The following is a 20,424-nucleotide window of genomic DNA, read 5'->3' as shown; positions in this document are numbered from 1 at the left end:
ATTGAAAAGAATAATTTATTGAACTCAAATAAATTGCACTTACGACATGAAGCTGGTAAACGTGCGGTGTGTCAATACATAATATAGTGGCGTCTCCTCAAGCTTCCTCTGCCTGCTGCTTGCTATACCATCAATCTCTGTAGAGACAAAACGTGATGACGTCAGTATCACAGGTCCACCCTACGCGTTTCGTCACAATAGGACATCGTCGGGGGATTGGCTGCTGTGCTCTCTACGGAGATTGATGGCATAGCAAGCAGCAGGAAGAGGAAGCAAGTGGAGACACTGCTATATTTTGCATTGACACACCGCACGTTTATCAGCTTCATGTCGTAAGTGCAATTTATTTGAGTTCAATAAATTATTCTTTTCAATGCTGCACTATGGGCGCAATTTTTGTTTATGTCTTGGAGTGATAAAGATCCAGGAGTTGGGGACATCCATTATTAGGTTTTTGGGAGACCGAAGAAGTTTGATGAAAGAACATCCTGTAGCTTCTACTAGTGATAATTCTATTCTACACTCCCTTAGATTTCCTGAGACTTCACAAACATGTTGATGCACACCCTCCTCCACCCTCCTCCACCATCCTCCACCATCCTCCACCCTCCTCCACCCTCCTTCACCTTCCTCCACCCTCCTCCTCCCTCCTTCACCCTCCTCCTCCAAGACAACCTGAGCAGAGATGGGGAAACTCCTGATAAACTATTGACACCTAACCCTAGATATGAGGACCAACCTGCCTCCCCCGTTCCTGCCCCGGCTGAACTGACAACAGCTAGAAAGGAGATGGCTGATTGATAACTGCAGCTTGTTACAGTGCTGAGCGCGTTCCTGAGACAAGCAGCGGAAGGGGGGATCAGGGGGGTGTTATCCTCTGCATTCCTCTTGCCGCTGCTTGTCTCAGGAAAGCGCCCGGCACTGTAACAAGCTGCAGTTATCAATCAGCCATCTCCTTTCTAGCTGTTGTCAGTTCAGCCGCGGCGAGGGGGGTGGGGGGGGGAACAGGTCAGAACTCATAAGGGATAGAGAGCACCTAACAATATGGGACAAATACTACATGTATTTTATATGTACTCTATCCTATAGGGGGCAGAACTGTGAAAAGATTATAATGATAGATCTTTAGGGTTCTATTTCCAAACCAGATTCAATATTTATAATGCAGAATCTTTCTTTCAAGATTCCACACAAAGCAGGTAATAACTATTCACAAAGCCGACAATTCCACCTCCCTGCTTCCCAAAATAATAGTGCCTTAAAGTGAGCCCATTCTTATCTGTGCGATGCAAACCAACAAGTTCCCTTAATCCCCCCCTTTTCCTCAGCAGCACATACTTTCCTCCCCTCCCCCGCTACTCCGTTCAGTGCCCAGCAGCAGGAGAAGCCATATGACAGCTCTGGTACATGCTGATTGGCCCAACACTGCCACATGGGGTGAGTCACATGTTCCTCCATACCTGGAAGTACAGGTTGTCTTCAGCCTCTGGTGGGGAGTGAAGTAAAGGTGAGTATGTGTGGTGGGGGAGGAGGGGATTGAAGAGAAGATGAGTATGATATCTGACATCAGACAGGTCATGGCTGGCTCGCCAATAATGACAATGTTCTTCCCTCCACAGGACCGGAGAAGAAGTTCCAAATACGGGAGATTAAATGTGTGACGGAGCGCCCCCGGGTGGGTGAGGAGGTGACTCTTGTAGCGTACATTGAAGAATGTCAGGCAGACAGTGCGGAGTTCACCTGGTCTACAGGAATGTTTCCTATTGATGGAGAAATAGAGAACAGACAGGACGGCACCAACTGTACATCCACCATCACCTTCACACCGGAGGACTCAGACTGTCCAATCAAATTGGAGGTGTTTTATAAATATGAGACTGCAGAGGAATCCTTCACACTGCCACTGGTGTGAGGAGGAGATCCGAGGAGGGACTCCGATCTTCTCATTAATGGTGGTCATCTGACCATATGGAGAGGAGATCGGAGGAGGGACTCATATCTTCCTATTATCTGGCTGGCTGAACGTTGTCTGGGTGGGGGATGGAATCTACCTCTGGATTCGGCATCAGCTGCTCAGAGACAAGTCAGATCTCCGGTTCTGTGTACTTCTATATCAGTGACAGTATTGAAGCCAGAGGATCAGTATGACAGAATGAGGAGTCATTGGATCTCTCCGGGATCTGATGGATATTCAGTGAGGACATCTTCTGTATCGTTATTGTGACACTTCAGTGTAATGAGCTCAGCTCCTCCCACACATTATATAATGTATATAGCGCTCAGCTCCTCCCACACATTATACAATGTATATAGAGCTCAGCCCCTCCCACACATTGTATAATGTATATAAAGCTCAGCTCCTCCCACACATTATATAATGTATATAAAGCTCAGCTCCTCCCACACATTATATAATGTATATAGAGCTCAGCTCCTCCCACACATTATATAATGTATATAGCGCTCAGCTCCTCCCACACATTATACAATGTATATAGAGCTCAGCCCCTCCCACACATTGTATAATGTATATAAAGCTCAGCTCCTCCCACACATTATATAATGTATATAAAGCTCAGCTCCTCCCACACATTATATAATGTATATAGAGCTCAGCTCCTCCCACACATTATATAATGTATATAAAGCCCAGCCCCTCCCACACATTATATAATGTATATGAAGCTTAGCTCCTCCTCCCCCCCCATACATTATATAATGTATATAGAGCTCAGCTCCTCCCACACATTATATAATGTAAATTGGAAAAATAAGAAAAAAACATAAAATTGAACACCAGGGACTTTGGAGGCACGCCTTGTCACATTATAATCCTGTCTCTTTATTCACAAACAGATACATAAATTATTTCCATTGTATTGTAAAATGTCAAAGTACAAAACCAGGAGGAGCTTCCCAATTGTAAGGAAGTGGAGATGCTATTTTTACACACTTGTGTTTTAAAGAACTTTAACATTTTTACTTTATTGTTTTTTCCATAAGACCTCACAGATCGAATAAACTCTTTTATACCTCTATTAGTTCCTGTGCATTGCTGGTATGTTTAATATCTATATATCTATGTAGCCAGGGTCGGCTATTATGCTACCATTTAGAGACGTTTTTCTGTGTTGTTAATATTGGGTTGGCTCCCTCTAGTGATTAAAACAAAAGAATCTGTTGTGTTAAAAGATGTACAATAAACAAAGAAAAAGCTGCTGACACTAAATTATTGCTGGACACAATAATAAAAAATAAAAAGTGTGGCGCTAAAATAATAAACAATAAAGTTCATAAATAATAAAAAACTGAGAAGTCGATCGAATCCGAATCTTCATCCAACAATCAGAAAGAGCCGTCGGTGTGTAGGGTGCACACAAAGTAAGTATTGGTAAATGGCCCAGCAATCCCTTTGCATCGATCGATCCACTCAGCTAGCAGTTAAGCCTATTCCTCTTTCAATGTTCAGATCATTTAAATTTCCACGGACAGCTCAGCCATCCACATATGTATATGAAGAAATAAAAATGCTCATTGCGCAGACAACCGAAATTGGAATTTATTATAAGTAAAAAGAGGATGGTAAACTCACAATATGAAGGGACAACCAAGCATGTGCAAACATAACAGTGTTTCAAACCAGAAAGATGGCCGCCGCGTCTCCAATCAGCGCCCCGCGTCACACGTCCTTGGCTCCACCCGACGTTTCAACATAAAAATGCGTCATCAGGGGCGATAACGCATTTTTATTTCTTCATATACATATGTGGATGGCTGAGCTGTCCGTGGAAATTTAAATGATCTGAACATTGAAAGAGGAACAGACTTAACTGCTAGCTGAGTGGATCGATCGATGCAAAGGGATTGCTGGGCCATTTAGCAATACTTACTTTGTGTGTCCCCTACACACTGACGTTAGGGGTCAGTCGATTCGGGTGTTGGTGGTGACTATTCTATCCGCTCTTTCTGAATGTTGGATGAAGATTCAGATTTGATCGACTTCTCAGTTTTTTATTATTGATGGACTTTATTGTTTAATATTTTAGCGCTGCACTTTTTATTTTATCCCTCTAGTGATTGCTGGACTCTATGTGTGAATTTCCTTTCTTCCTGTGTGAGGATGTAGAGCAAAGCATCATGGGACGTGTAGTTCAGAATGCTGAAGTGACTCTGCCAGCCAGCAGGACTGATGTGAACTACAAGGACCAGAATGCTGAGTGCACAGAACAGACTGCTGGGAGAGGATATAAAAGGGGCGTGGCCTAGATCAGCCTCTCTGGGCACCGTTATGACTCCGCCAGCAGGAGGTTTGTATGACAGGGGAGTTTGCTGATGATTTGTGGCCTATACAGTGGGGGAGCCGGACAGCTGTACCCAGAGGGATCTCTGCGGAGGGCATCGCTTCTTCAGTGCAGTGGACCGGAGGGATCTCTGCAGAGGGCATCGCTTCTTCAGTGCAGTGGACCGGAGGGATCTCTGCGGAGGGCATCGCTTCTTCAGTGCAGTGGACCGGAGGGATCTCTGCGGAGGGCATCGCTTCTTCAGTGCAGTGGACCGGAGGGATCTCTGCGGAGGGCATCGCTTCTTCAGTGCAGTGGACTGGAGGGTGTTCCGGGTCATCCAGAGGCGCCTGCAATTCAGATTCCAGTGAGCTGCAGCCGCCATTATCCGGAGTAAAGACACAGAGAGAGAGTTCTGTCTGGAGTCTTCTCATCATCTGCACCGTTATCTAATCCATCTGAGATTTGGAGTGGTGAGCGGGCAAAGCCCAGGTTATAGGTAAGGACACTGCTGTTTACCATCACCCACACAGTTTAGCTGTTGGTACTTGTAGTCCCACAGAAGTTAAATCCTACTTCATAACTGACACAGCAAGCAGATGCCTATGCTCAGTATACATTACTACTTTCAGTTACCCCCTCAGATGACATCTTGTGGATCATTATAGAAGGAAGTTCTAATACTACCAGGATAAATTACAGCTTTGTTCACTTTGCTATACCTTGCCATTTTGGATTACTTTATGTACAACATAAAGAGGATAGCTGAAGACATCTGGATTTCAAGGAAAACCTTTTTCACCCTTTTATCATCTTTTTCCCTCATCTGCCTTTATTGCATTGAACCGCTAAAGGGAGCCGTCCTATTGAATATTAAAGTAAAAAAGAGAGCAAAATGCGGGACTTTAAATGAGGCACACGGGAGCAAAAACAGAAAATTGTATACTCACCTTTCCGTAATTTTCCTTTCCTGGTGCATCTTCATGGCAGCATACATATGGGTTGTGACTCCGCCCCCACAACCTGATAGGACTGGTTAACTATAAATCAAAGACAGACCCGGCTCACAGCATTCTCTGTAACTCTCACCATTTGGGTGGGTATCTGTATGCTGCCATGAAGATGCACCAGGAAAGGAAAATTACGGAAAGGTGAGTATACAATTTTCCGTTTTCCTGGTGCATCATGGCAGCATACATATGGCGACTAACTCGCCATAGGGGAGGGTGCAAGAAAAATGTTGTAATCATCAGTAGCGCAAGTATGCACCATGAATTTTTCCAAATTTTACTGTCGTGAGCCGGGTTCACCTATAGAAGTGTAATGAAGGTGTCCTGGGAGGACCATATTGCTGACTTGCAAATAACCTCAGGAGACACTCAGCGCTGAGCTGTCCACAGAGCTGGCACTGCCCTAGTTAAATGTACTCTTAAGACCTCCAAAACAGGAAGGCCTTGAAGAGTAGGCTCTTTTAATTGTTTGAACAATCTAGGAGTTGACTGAACGTGTTGATGCTGACTGACCCTTCCTTAACCACTTCAGCCCCGGAAGGATTTACCCCCTTCCTGACCAGAGCACTTTTTCCAATTTGGCACTGCGTCGCTTTAACTGCTAATTGCACGGTCATGCAATGCTGTACCCAAACGAAATTTGCGTCCTTTTCTTCCCACAAATAGAGCTTTCTTTTGATGGTATTTGATCACCTCTGCCGTTTTTATTTTTTGCGCTACACACGGAAAAAGACCGAAAATTTTGAAAAAAAAATGATATTTTCTACTTTTTGTTCTAAAAAAAATCCAATAAACTCAATTTTAGTCATACATTTAGGCCAAAATGTATTCGGCCACATGTCTTTGGTAAAAAAAATGTCAATAAGCGTATATTTATTGGTTTGCGCAAAAGTTATAGCGTCTACAAACTAGGGTACATTTTCTGGAATTTACACAGCCTTTAATTTATGACTGCCTATGTCGTTTCTTGAGGTGCTAAAATGGCAGGGCAGTACAAACCCCCCCAAATGACCCCATTTTGGAAAGTAGATACCCCAAGGAAATTGCTGAGAGGCATGTTGAGCCCATTGAATATTTATTTTTTTTTGTCCCAAGTGATTGAATAATGACAAAAAAAAAAAAAAAATTAGAAAAAGTTGTCACTAAATGATATATTGCTCACACAGGCCATGGGCATATGTGGAATTGCACCCCAAAATACATTCAGCTGCTTCTCCTGAGTACGGGGATACCACATGTGTGGGACTTTTTGGGAGCTTAGCCGCGTACGGGGCCCCGAAAACCAATCACTGCCTTCAGGATTTCTAAGGGCGTAAATTTATGATTTCACTCTTCACTACCTATCACAGTTTGAAGGCCATAAAATGCCCAGATGGCATAAAACCCCCCCAAATGACCCCATTTTGGAAAGTAGACACCCCAAGCTATTTGCTTTGAGACATGTTGAGTCCATGGAATGTTTTATATTTTGACACAAGTTGCGGGAAAGTGACAAACTTTTTTTTTTTTTTTTTTTGCACAAAGTTGTCACTAAATGATATATTGCTCACACAGGCCATGGGCATATGTGGAATTGCACCCCAAAATACATTTAGCTACTTCTCCTGAGTACGGGGATACCACATGTGTGGGACTTTTTGGGAGCCTAGCCGCGTACGGGACCCCGAAAACCAATCACCGCCTTCAGGATTTCTAAGGGTGTAAATTTTTGATTTCACTCTTCACTGCCTATCACAGTTTCGGAGGCCATGGAATGCCCAGGTGGCACAAACCCCCCCAAATGACCCCATTTTGGAAAGTAGGCACCCCAACCTATTTGCTGAGAGGCATGGTGAGTATTTTGCAGCTCTCACTTATTTTTGAAAATAAAGAAAGACGAGAAAAAAAAATTTTTTTTTTCTTTTTTCAATTTTTAAAACTTTGTGACAAAAAGTGAGGTCTGCAAAATACTCACTATACCTCTCATCAAATAGCTTGGGGTGTCTACTTTCCAAAATGGGGTCATTTGGGGGTTTTTTTTGCCACCTGGGCATTCCATGGCCTCCGAAACTGTGATAGGCAGTGAAGAGTGAAATCAAAAATTTACGGCCTTAGAAAGCCTGAAGGTGATGCCTGGTTTTCTGGGTCCCGTACGCGGCTAGGCTCCCAAAAAGTCTCACACATGTGGTATCCCCGTACTCAGGAGAAGCAGCAGAATGTATTTTGGGGTGTAATTTCACATATTCCCATGGCATGTTTGAGCAATATATCATTTAGTGACAACTTTGCGCAAAAAAAAAAAAATTTTAAAAAATTGTCTCTTTCCCGCAACTTGTGTCACAATATAAAATATTCCATGGACTCGACATGCCTCTCAGAAAATAGCTTGGGGTGTCTACTTTCCAAAATGGGGTCATTTGGGGGGGTTTGAACTGTCCTGGCATTTTATGCACAACATTTAGAAGCTTATGTCACACATCACCCACTCTTCTAACCACTTGAAGACAAAGCCCTTTCTGACACTTTTTGTTTACATAAAAAAATATTTTTTTTTTGCAAGAAAATTACTTTGAACCCCCAAACATTATATATTTTCTTTAAAGCAAATGCCCTACAGATTAAAATGGTGGGTGTTTCATTTTTTTTTTCACATAGTATTTGCGCAGCGATTTTTCAAACGCATTTTTTTGGGAAAAAACACACTTTTTAAAATTTTAATGCACTAAAACACATTATATTGCCCAAATGTTTGATGAAATAAAAAAGATGATCTTAGGCCGAGTACATGGATACCAAACATGACATGCTTTAAAATTGCGCACAAACGTGCAGTGGCGACAAACTAAATACATTTTTAAAAGCCTTTAAAAGCCTTTACAGGTTACCACTTTAGATTTACAGAGGAGGTCTACTGCTAAAATTACTGCCCTCGATCTGACCTTCGCGGCGATACCTCACATGCATGGTGCAATTGCTGTTTACATTTGACGCCAGACCGACGCTTGCGTTCGCCTTAGCGCGAGAGCAGGGGGGGCAGGGGTGCTTTTTTTTTTTTTTTTTTTTTTTCTTTATTATTATTTTTTTTTTTATCTTATTTTTAAACTGTTCCTTTCATTTTTTTTTTAAATCATTTGTATTGTTATCTCAGGGAATGTAAATATCTCCTATGATAGCAATAGGTAGTGACAGGTACTCTTTTTTGAAAAAATTGGGGTCTATTAGACCCTAGATCTCTCCTCTGCCCTCAAAGCATCTGACCACACCAAGATCGGTGTGATAAAATGCTTTCCCAATTTCCCAATGGCGCTGTTTACATCCGGCGAAATCTAAGTCATAAAATGCTCGTAGCTTCCGGTTTCTTAGGTCATAGAGATGTTTGGAGCCACTCTGGTCTCTGATCAGCTCTATGGTCAGCTGGCTGAATCACCGGCTGCATTCTCAGGTTCCCTGTTGAGACAGGAGAGCCAGAGAAAAACATGGAAGACGGTGGGGGGGGGCATTCCCTCCCACTGCTTGTAAAAGCAGTCTAGGGGCTAATTAGCCGCTAGGATTGCTTTTACATGAAAGCCGACGGCTGGCTGAAAAGAATGATACCAAGATGATACCTAAACCTGCAAGCATCATTCTGGTATAACCACTCAAAGTCGTGAATGGCGTACCTGAAGACAAAAAAATTATTAACAATAAAGCACAGTAAACGGTAAAGTATAAAAAATTACATACCTGAAAAACAAACATGATAAAACATAATAACAATAAAACATTGCAGAATAGAATACAGTAAAAAAGAGCAGAACAATAGAGAGAGAGAATAGAGAGAGAGAGAACAATAAAACGACAACAATTTTTTTTTATTTTATATTTTTGTTTGTGTTTTTTTTTTTTTTTTTTTTTTACACTTTTTTTTGTAACTGTAACTTTTATAACTGTAACCGGTTCCAGGTTCGGGTCTCTCAAAATGCGATGGCATCTTGGGAGACCCTGTGAAAGTGTGCCTAGTCTGTGCAATGCTGTACCCTACGCTAATACTCAACTAGTGCATGGTAGCGTTCAAAACATTCACCAATGCAAAGACCAGGATTGTCAGGACAGGAGGGACAATAATAGCGGGTGTCACGCCTATATCCGCGCTTGCTGCAGACACATCTTTTTTGGGGGGGTTCGTTGGGTAGGGGTACTCGGGAGGACATAAAAATGCCTCTCATGCAGCCGACTGCATTTGGTTGGGGATGTGAATGGGGGAAGTACGGGCACTGCAGAAGTGGTGGGTTCCCAATTAGGATTGGCGAATGCAGCAGGAAGGGCACTATGGGCACGACGGGCCTGTGTTTGTCTTCTTGGTGGCAGCGGGACACTACTTGTGCTTGCCACCTCACCAGCTTGAACTGCACTTATGGGACTCGCCACGTCACCAAGTGTTACTGCAGTGCTGGTTTGACTACGACCGGGGTGTACTAGGCCGCTGGTGCTTGCCAGTTCACCAAAACGCTACCAAAAAAACTGTTAGCGATCGCAGGGATCAGGCCTGACTCTGCGAACGCTGCAGTTATGTGTTTAGTGTTCTGTAAGTGACAGTGATCGATCGATACTGCACTTGGGTGGGCTGGGCTGGGCCGGGCGGAGGGGCAAAACGCAGGTGCTAGCAGGTATCTGGGCCTGATCCCGCTAACACTGCGTTTTTGGGAACCCTAAACTGCTGGGGACGCTAGTATAGATCTGATCGGATCAGATATTGATCCGTTCAGATACTATACCACTAAGGGAGGTGTACGGTGCGTGCGTGGGTGTTAGCGGTACTGGCGCTAATCTGACGCTGCCTGGGGCGACGCATATCACCGCCGGGCGATCAGGGGGCTAAACCTTTATTTGGTAATAAACGGCGGGTGCCCTGACACTATAAAAAATAAACGAACTAACCAGCGTCACCCGCAACGGTTATACGGTGATCAGGGGTGAAAGGGTTAACTAGGGGGCAATCAAGGGGTTAAAACATTTATTAGGTAGTATATGGGGGTCCCTGTCGCTATAAAACGCTGACGGCGAACCTCAATATTTACCTCCCTAACTAGCGTCACCAGCGACACTAATACAGCGATCAGAAAAATGATCGCTTAGCGTCACTGGTGACGGGGGGTGATCAAGGGGTTAAAACTTTATTAAGGGGGTTAGGGGGGTACCCTAGACCTACAGGGGGGTAACACTCACTGCCTTACCACTTCTAACTGTCACAAACTGACACCTAGCAGTAATCAGAAAAAAAAAAAAAAAATACTGCTTGGTGTCAGTTTGTGACGGGGGGGTGATTGGGGAGGGATCGGGGGGCGATCGGGGGGGGGGTCGGGGGTGTAAAGTATGCCTGGCATGTTCTACTGTGTGTGTGTGTTGTGCACTCACATGTCTTCTCGCTGGAACGGAAACTGCCAAAGCCGAGGAGAGATGACATCACATCCTCTGCCTGTGTGAAACTACACACAGGCAGAGGAGGATTCCCATTGGCTGGGAGCGATCGCGAGGGGGGGGCCACGATCGGATGGTCTCCCCCTCGCCTCTCAATGCTCCCAGTCACAAGCCGACCGCCGCTGGCACCGGGGGAGGGGGGTCAGATCGGACCCCCCACCTGCGGGAGGCAGATCACGTATGGGTACGTCATTCTGCCTGCCCGTGCAATTCTGCCGCAGTATATCTGCGTTAGGCGGTCGGCAAGTGGTTAAGCCATGCTGGAACCAAGTACATATTTCAGCTTTCCTGAATGAAAGGGTAGCTGCCATTCAGGTCACCAGCGTTAGCTCAACCTACAGGGGATGTGGTTCCCACTCAACCCAGAAAGACGGGAAATTGACTTCCTGGTTAAATTGGAAGGAGAAAGACACCCCATGGATAAAAGCAGTCTGGAGTTTTAGGACTATTCGGTTCTGTCCGGGTATAATGTTAAGTGAGGCTCCTTGAGTGCAAAGCCTGTAGTTCTGACATCCTTCTTCACAGAGGTTGTAGCAACCAGAAATACGGCCTTTAGGGTTTGCAGAGTGTAGTCAATTCTGTAGGATAGAAATGAGTCTTTGATAGAAATGGGGACCATAAGCAAGTTCCACATAGGGAACAATGGTTTCCTGGGAGGCCTATAACTTCATGCAAGCCTTTTAAGAATTGCATCACTTAGGGTTAAGGACTCCTTAAACCCCTGCAAGTGCAGACAAAGGTGAACTTCAAACATATTTGAACCTAGGCCCCCGTTTAGCCCCAGTTGTAAGAACTGTGGAACCTTGGCTGGTTTAGGTGATAAAGGACTCCAGGCTTTTGCCGTGTGAGATCTGCATAATTTTCCCATATTCTTAGGTATTCTTCATGAAGACCTCTCTGGTTTGACACAAGGTAGGCACTACCTGCACTGAGCATACTTGACTTGGTAGCCACTGCCTCAACTTCCATGCCATCAAAAGTAGTCTCTTGGAGCTGGATGGCAAAACTGTCCATGAGAGAGCGAATCTGTCATCACTGGAAGGGGCAGTGGTGATTCAATGCTTAATAGTAGGAGAGAGAGACACTAGAATCTCCTAAGCCAAAATGGTACATTTGCAATTATTGATACAGGAAGCTCCACTGACAGACTAAGAATTCTACCCTTCCACTGCTGCCGAGGCACAGTACAAATCTTGCTCCTCTTGCTAAAAGGAGTGAATGACAGAAGTGCTTTGAAATTCAATACTATTCTTCATAAGCTTAACATCCCATGACCTTAAGCAGCCTGCTCTTTGAAATGAGCCCCCCAACCTTTCTAGCTAGGGTCTGATGTGATAATGTTCCATCTGAGAATAATTGGTCAGTTACGAAGAGCCAAGAATATTCCGGCACTGTTCTGCTGGAAGAGACTTCACTCCCAAAGTACCTTTGGCTTTCTCTATCAGAGGATGGAAATTCCCTAGGAGGATGAATTGGGACAAGTAGATGTCTGATAAACCTACAGGAGAATCCAGTCTCCCAGATTTATGAATATTATAATTGATTGGAGGTTTTCCATCTTGCACGACTCTAACTTCCTGTGCTGCTTGTCAATTTTTTTTTTAAACTTTAGCACTGGGCACAGATTACCTGGTTTTCATTTTTTATTTTTGCTAGGAACAGAGGTGAACCAAATCCTCATCTCCCATGAGTAACTGGAACCTTCACGATTGCTTTTTTTTTTTTTTTCTATCCAGCTACAAACGGGAACAGAATTTTTTACTTTCCAATCAACTCTGGTAGCCTGGCTGACTGGAAGAGATTGAAAGGTGGACTTCCCACCTGTCAATGCTATATGATCGGTATGCTCACTGAATTATGCCCCTGCATGGGTGAGTTTGTCATGTTATACTTTTTCAATAAAAAATTATTGTACCAGAGAAGCGGACCTCCCTTAAACTTCCGCCAACGTCACGCCAATATAGCTGATATGGCCCACTGATCCTGAAGGTTTTCCCTCCAGGTGTGTGCATAAAGCTTTGCACAGGCACCCCCTGGATTAGTGCACCCTTAAAAGGGACTTCCACTGTTCTCCTAAGACAGGAGCTTTAGAGCTTTAAGGCTTCAATAATGAAGATTGGGTACTTCTCCGGTTCGTTTACTAATCTTTTTCCCAGTCTGTAGGATCTTGCCTCCTGGTGTCTACTTTGGAGTCGCCACCTGTATGCTGGACCTTTGAATTTTCTGTTTTTTGTCAGATGATATTCGCCCTGACCTGCTAATGGTTACCCTTGAGGTGGCTGTATCCTGTCTACTCCCAAATAGATTGGATATGTGTTCTGGTGTCTTGCACCATTTTTTTTTTTTTTTGGTGGGATCCACCAACCATGGCTTCAGCCATAATGCACTCCTTGCCGTGACTGCGGGGAACACCGCTTTTGAAAAACATCAATTAATGTCTGACACATCCACCACAGGAGTATGCCACCAATTTCAGCTCTTACAAAGCTGTTACCACCTTGTCTCTTCACTTCTTCAAGACGGGCTTATTTAAAGGGTTACACCACTTTTTTTTTTTGGCTGCAGTTTTCTGTAAATTGCAATTAAACATGACCATCTGGAGGTGCTCTGCACACAGAATGTGTACATAACTACCCCCTAAACATAATTTCCCAGAAGTCTGCACCAAGATAAAAGGTCAGATTCCTTGGCATCCACCACAATAAAAATTTAATTTTTGATAAGATACTCCCAAAAGGGAATCACGTCTAAAGGAATGCAGACCCTGCCACTTTCCACAGAGTCCTGCAGGTACAGCAGCTGGTTGACAATTATGAAACCACTCCCATAAGACTCATTCAGTGCATAAGCTGGTTATTGCTGGTGTGCCAGCACCTGCAGATGCTACAGTATAAAGTAGCACATCAGATCTAATTTTCGGAATAGAGCCTCCTTGAATGTGCCATGTCTTGCCAGCTACATTCATGATGCATCCATCATCGGAGAAGACTGCAGCAGGTTGACCTTTAGCTTTTTCAGGGTATACAGATTTGACAGCCTGTTTATAAGGGCATTTTTCTCTGACCCCTTCAATTATTCCTGGATTAACTCATCCAGTTGTTCAGTGAAGGAAATTAGTACTTTCTAACCTTGTGGAGAGTTTCCTCTACTTCAACCCAGGCAATTGGGTCCTTAGCGGTCCTTGCAAAAAAAGTCTCTATTGGGAAATCTTCAAAGCTTATGCAAGCTTTCCTATTTGGACACCACCTACTGGTTCTGGTTGGAAGTGCTAGGCAATTTATGCACTGTAGCTTGTCAAGCAATGACTTTCCACCACAAATGCAGCGACTATTAGGGCTGGTAACTTGTGATGTTTGTAAACGGGGAGCAAGGATAATGAGGGGGGAGTTGATCAGTTTAATCAACATTGCCTCGATGTCTGTTCTTAGATGGTGACTTTGTCTTGACCGTCAGAAGGCTCCCTCCATCTTGTAGTCCTTTTAGGACTATAGATGTTGGCGCTCTTTTTCTCAGTCTTCACTACTTACCTAATCCCTATACCTTAAAAGCAATGGGTGGTCTGGCTGGACAGCGTTTCCCATAGAAACAGAGCAAAGCAGCAGACTGAAATGAAAATCAGCATAAGCTAAGTCTCCACTATTGCGACCTTAAAGTTGCAATATTTTGCTGCAATTTGATGCGACTTGAAGCAATCTCTGTGTATTCCTAAGGTCTATGAATACAGATATGAACGGTACCCATTGGAAATCATGGGGTACGGCTTGTCATGCGACTTTGCAGTGACAAGTCGCACTAGTGGAAACTGAGCCCAACACAGTGATCCCAGAGAAAGCATAGAAAAGGGGATAGGAAGAGCCCAGGTGAAGGCCATAAATAGCATAATGATCCTAGAGCAACACTGAGGAGGAGATAGGAAAAACACAGGTGAATGCCATAAAAAGGGAAAACATTCCTGCAAACAATGACCACATAAGCATCCAGCATGCATGAGTAGAGAGCTCCACCATTTGTTGACCAAAAATGCCATAAAACCATTTAGAACTCATATTTGCCATTAGTGATGATATCAGTGCCTGAGCATGATCAGATCACCATCCTGGAAAAGCTCTAACCAGGAAACACAGAGGACGCATCACTTCCTGCCTCTCATGCTCAGAGTGTACTTGCACTGCTGCAGCCATCTTGGAAATGGCAAACGCCCATAACACAGAGAAAAAAAGTAAAAAGCATATGGAAAGCAAAGGAAACGCTGTCACTTACATCAAAGCTTGTTTAAAGCTTTCTTTGAGAAGCCTGCACCACCAGAATGGGGCTCCAACCATATAGCTTCGTTTAGAGGCTGTACAGGAAGGACGTCCACCCAGGAGAGGCTGAACCTGGCTGGGCGGTAAGGGGTAAGGGATACCTCGCGACTCCAATCTTGATCAGGTGAGGAAAAAAAGGAGAATGCTGTGAGCCGGGTCTGTCTTTGAATTATAGTTAACCAGTCCTATCAGGTTGTGGGGGCGGAGTCACAACCCATATGTATGCTGCCATGATGCACCAGGAAAAAGGTATTACAGCATATTCCTCTACCACTAAATGTAAAGTGATATTGGAGGCAGATTTATTTTTAAATAACAAACATGTTATACTTACCGGCTCTGCATAGAGAAGTCCTGATCCTCCTCTTCTCGGATCCCCCCACCGGCGCTCCTGACCCCTCCCTCCTGCCGAGTCCCCCCATAGCAAGTAGCTTGCTATATGAAGACCCAAGCAGAATCACTCCCAAGCCGCTGCTCTGTGTGTCCCTTCACACACAGAGCGCTACATGGCCCGCCCCCACTCTCTGCTCTTAGGCTCACTGGCTGTGATTGACAGTAGCTGAAGCTAGTGGCTCTCGCTGCTGTGAGAGCCAATGAGGAGGAAGAGACCCGGGAGAGCTGCTGCTCTCATGCACAGTATGGGATCGAGAGGGAGCTCAGGTAAGTATAAGGGGGTGCTGGTGCACACAAAGAGCATAGAATGCAGGAAGGTAAAAAACCTTCAGTCTTTACAACCACTTTGATGAGTATATAACCCAAGCAGTGCATGGGGGCCGTACTGACAGTTGTTTTTTTTGCAATTCCTGAAGTTTGTCTTAGAGGTGGAAGAACATCCTGTAGCTTCTACTAGTGATAATTCTATTCTACACTCCCTTAGATTTCCTGAGACTTCACAAACATGTTGGTGCACACCCTCCTCCAAGACAACCTGAACAGAGATGGGGAAACTCTTGATAAACTATTCACACCTAACCCCAGTGGCGTAGCGTGGGGGGTGCAGGGGGTGCCGTGGCCCCGGGTGCAACATTTAGGGGTGCGCCAGTATGTGTCACAACTGGCTGCCGCCTCCTAATTTCAAGTTCCTGTGTCCCCCGTGCTCCGGCCACCATGTTAAGTGTCTGGCGCCCTGTGATTGGGTGTATGGGGGTCATGTGAGGCGTAGGGCTGGCGTGTCTGCGATTGCTCCTGAAGTCCCGCCTCCGCACATGACCCCCATATGCCCAATCACAGTGCACTGGACACTGAACATGGCAGCAGGCAGAGCGCGGGGGAGAGAAGCAAAAATGTGAGCCGCAGCTGTCTTCTCCTCCTCCGGACCGATGCAGGCCAGGATAAGAAGGTGAGTGAGACTCCCTCATGAGAGTCATGTTACTGGCCCCGGGGGGGTGGAGAGAGAGACTGTATGCAGGACAGTATAGTGTAGGCTGTGTAGTATAGTGGTCAGTGTAGTTTAGTATAGTGGTCAGTATAGTGTAGTATAGTATAGTGGTCAGTGTAGTGTAGTGGACAGTATATTGTAGTGGTCCGTGTAGTAAACAGTATAGTGGTCAGTATAATGGTCAGTATAGTGGTCAGTTCAGTGGTCAGTATAATGGTCAGTGTAGTGGACAGTATAGTGTAGTGGTCAGTGTAGTGGACAGTATAGCGTAGTGGAGAGTATAGTAGAGTGGTCAGTTTAGTGGATAATGTAGTGGTCAGTGTAGTGGACAGTATAGTGTAGTGGTCAGTGTAGTGGTTAGTAAAGTGGACAGTATAGTGTAGTGGTTAGTGTAGTGGACAGTATAGTATAGTGGTCAGTGTAGTGGACAGTATAGTGTAGTGGTCAGTGTAGTGGACAGTATAGTGTAGTGGACAGTATAGTGTAATGGTCAGTGTAGTGGACAGTATAGTGTAATGGTCAGTGTAGTGGACAGTATAGTGTAATGGTCAGTGTAGTGGAAAGTGTAGTTCTCAGTATAGTGGTCAGTGTAGTGTGTAAAGGAATCAGGTTGGTCAGTGTTGAAATCAAGTAGGTTAGTGTAGTGGTCAGTATAGGAATCAGGTAGGTCACTACTATTGTATTTGAAGGGGCTCGGGGAGTGATAAAAGTCTGCAGGTTAGGGGGTGCAAATTACTTGCCTTGCCCTGGGTGCTGACAACCCACGCTACTCCACCGCCTAACCCTAGTTATGAGGACCAACCTGCCTCCCCCGTTCCTGCCACGGCTGAACTGACAACAGCTAGAAAGGAGATGGCTGATTGATAACTGCAGCTTGTTACAGTGCTGAGCGCTTTCCTGAGACAAGCAGCGGCAAGAGGAGTTGGGGGGGTGTTATTCTCTGCATTCCTCTTGCCGCTGCTTGTCTCAGGAAAGCGCTCAGCACTGTAACAAGCTGCAGTTATCAATCAGCCATCTCCTTTCTAGCTGTTGTCAGTTCAGCCGCGGCGAGGGGGGTGGGGGTGGGGGGAACAGGTCAGTACTCATAAGGGATAGAGAGCACCTAGCAATATGGGACAAATACTACATGTATTTTATATGTACTCTATCCTATAGGGGGCAGAACTATGAAAAGATTATAATGATAGATCTTTAGGGTTCTATTTCCAAACCGGATTTAATATTTATAATGCAGAATCTTTCTTTCAAGATTCCACAAAAATCGGGTAATAACTATTCACAAAGCTGACAATTCTACCTCCCTGCTTCCCAAAATATTGGTGCCCTAAAGTGAGCCCATTCTTTCCTGTGCGATGCAAACCAACAAGTTCTCTTAATCCCCTCTCCTTTTCCTCAGCGGCACATACTTTCCTCCACTCCCCCGCTAATCCGCTCAGTGGCCAGCAGCAGGAGAAGCCATATGACAGCTCTGGTACATGCTGATTGGCCCAGCACTGCCACATGGGGTGAGTCACATGTTCCTCCATACCTGGAAGTACAGGTTGTCTTCAGCCTCTGGTGGGGAGTGAAGTAAAGGTGAGTATGTGTGGTGGGGGAGGAGGGGATTGAAGAGAAGATGAGTATGATATCTGACATCAGACACATCATGGCTGGCTCACTAATAATAACAATGTTCTTCCCTCCACAGGACCAGAGAAGAAGTTATAAATACGGGAGATTAAATGTGTGACGGAGCTCCCCCGGGTGGGTGAGGAGGTGACTCTTGTAGCGCACATTGAAGAATGTCAGGCAGACAATGCGGAGTTCACCTGGTGTACAGGAATGTTTCCTATTGATGGAGAAATAGAGAACAGACAGGACGGCACCGACTGTACATCCACCATCACCTTCACACCGGAGGACTCAGACTGTCCAATCAAATTGGAGGTGTTTTATAAATATCAGACTGCAGAGGAATCCTTCACACTGCCACTGGTGTGAGGAGGAGACCGAGGAGGAACTCATATCTTCTCATTAATGGTGGTCATCTGACCATATGAGGAGGAGATCCGAGGAGGGACTCATATCTTCTCATTAATGGTGGTCATCTGACCATATGAGGAGGAGATCGGTGGAGGGACTCATATCTTCTCATTAATGGTGGTCATCTGACCATATGAGGAGGAGATCCGAGGAGGGACTTATATCTTCCTATTATCTGGCTGGGTGAACGTTGTCTGGGTGGGGGATGGACATCTACCTCTGGACTCGGCATCAGCTGCTCAGAGACAAGTCAGATCTCCGGCTCTGTGTACTTCCATATCAGTGACAGTATTGAAGCCAGAGGATCAGTATGACAGAATGAGGAGTCATTGGATCTCTCCGGGATCTGATGGATATTCAGTGAGGACATCTTCTGTATCGTTATTGTGACACTTCAGTGTAATGACCGGATTACATTTTATATCACTTCTATACATATGAAAACTTTCTCTGCTGGTTATCTGAGTGTCAGAGAATGTGGCTGAATGATGAAATCAGGCTGTAAGAGTTTCCTCCCCCAGGAGCCCCACAGTCAGGACACCCCATAATGTATATAGAGCTCAGCTCCTCCCACACATTATATAATGTATATAGACCTCAGCTCCTCCCACACATTATATAATGTATATAGAGCTCAGCTCCTCCCACACATTATATAATGTATACAGAGCACAGCCCCTCCCACACATTATATAATGTATATAGAGCTCAGCCCCTCCCACACATTATATAATGTATATAGAGCTCAGCCCCTTCCACACATTATATAATGTATATAGAGCTCAGCTCCTCCCACACATTATATAATGTATATAGAGCTCAGCCCCTCCCACACATTATATAATGTATATAGAGCTCAGCCCCTTCCACACATTATATAATGTATATAGAGCTCAGCTCCTCCAACACATTATATAATGTATATAGAGCTCAGCCCCTCCCACACATTATAAAATGTATATAGAGCTCAGCCCCTTCCACACATTATATAATGTATATAGAGCTCAGCTCCTCCCACACATTATATAATGTATATAGAGCTCAGCCCCTCCCACACATTATATAATGTATGTAAAGCTCAGCCCCTCCCACACATTATATAATGTATATAGAGCTCAGCTCCTCCCACACATTATATAATGTATGTAAAGCTCAGCTCCTCCCACACAGTATATAATGTATATAGAGCTCAGCTCCTTCTACGCATTATATAATGTATATAAAGCCCAGCTCCTCCCACACATTATATAATGTATATAAAGCTCAGCTCCTCCCACACATTTTATAATGTATATAGAGCTCAGCTCCTCCCACACATTATATAATGTATATAGAGCTCAGCTCCTCCCACACATTATATAATGTATATAAAGCTCAGCCCCTCCCACACATTATATAATGTATATAGAGCTCAGCCCCTCCCACACATTATATAATGTATATAGAGCTCAGCCCCTCCCACACATTATATAATGTATATAGAGCTCAGCTCCTTCCAACCCCCCGTACATTATATAATGTAAATTGGAAAAATAAGAAAAAAACATAAAATTGAACACCAGGGACTTTGGAGGCACGCCTTGTCACATTATAATCCTGTCTCTTTATTATAAACAGATACATAAATTATTTCCATTGTATTGTAAAGTGTCAAAGTACAAAACCAGGAGGAGCTTCCCAATTGTAAGGAAGTGGAGATGATATTTTTACACACTTGTGTTTTAAAGAACTTTAATATTTTTATTTTATTTTTATTTTTTTCATAAGACCTCACAGATGGAATAAACTCTTTTATACCTCTATTAGTGCCTGTGCATTGCTGGTATGTTTAATATCTATATATCTATGTAGCCAGGGTCGGCTATTATGCTACCATTTAGAGACGTTTTTCTGTGTTGTTAATATTGGGTTGGCTCCCTCTAGTGATTAAAACAAAAGAATCTGTGGCTCTAAAAGATGTACAATAAATAAAGAAAAAGCTGCTGACACTAAAT

General features: G+C 44.3%; 1 protein-coding gene across 9 annotated transcripts in view; it reads left to right on the top strand.

The window, feature by feature from the left end:
* The window catches only part of LOC141111803 (hemicentin-1-like), a 368,745-nt gene extending 349,871 nt beyond the window's left edge, over positions 1–18,874 (top strand). For 8 of the 9 annotated variants that reach the window (XM_073603940.1, XM_073603947.1, XM_073603941.1 and 5 more), the window contains one exon: positions 1,620–3,038. In XM_073603940.1, the coding sequence (XP_073460041.1) occupies positions 1,620–1,912 (293 nt within the window). In that variant the 3' untranslated portion in view covers positions 1,913–3,038. Of the gene's footprint in view, positions 1–1,619; positions 3,039–18,095 lie in introns of those variants that run through there. The other variant, XM_073603946.1, reaches the window with a different exon arrangement.
* Positions 18,875–20,424: the final 1,550 nt, after the last annotated feature.

Source organism: Aquarana catesbeiana, linkage group LG11 (genome assembly GCF_042186555.1).
Source record: "Aquarana catesbeiana isolate 2022-GZ linkage group LG11, ASM4218655v1, whole genome shotgun sequence".
Classification (NCBI taxonomy): Eukaryota; Metazoa; Chordata; class Amphibia; order Anura; family Ranidae; genus Aquarana; species Aquarana catesbeiana.
Note: the sequence above shows the minus strand (reverse complement) of the source record. Positions and strands in the feature narration are given on the sequence as shown.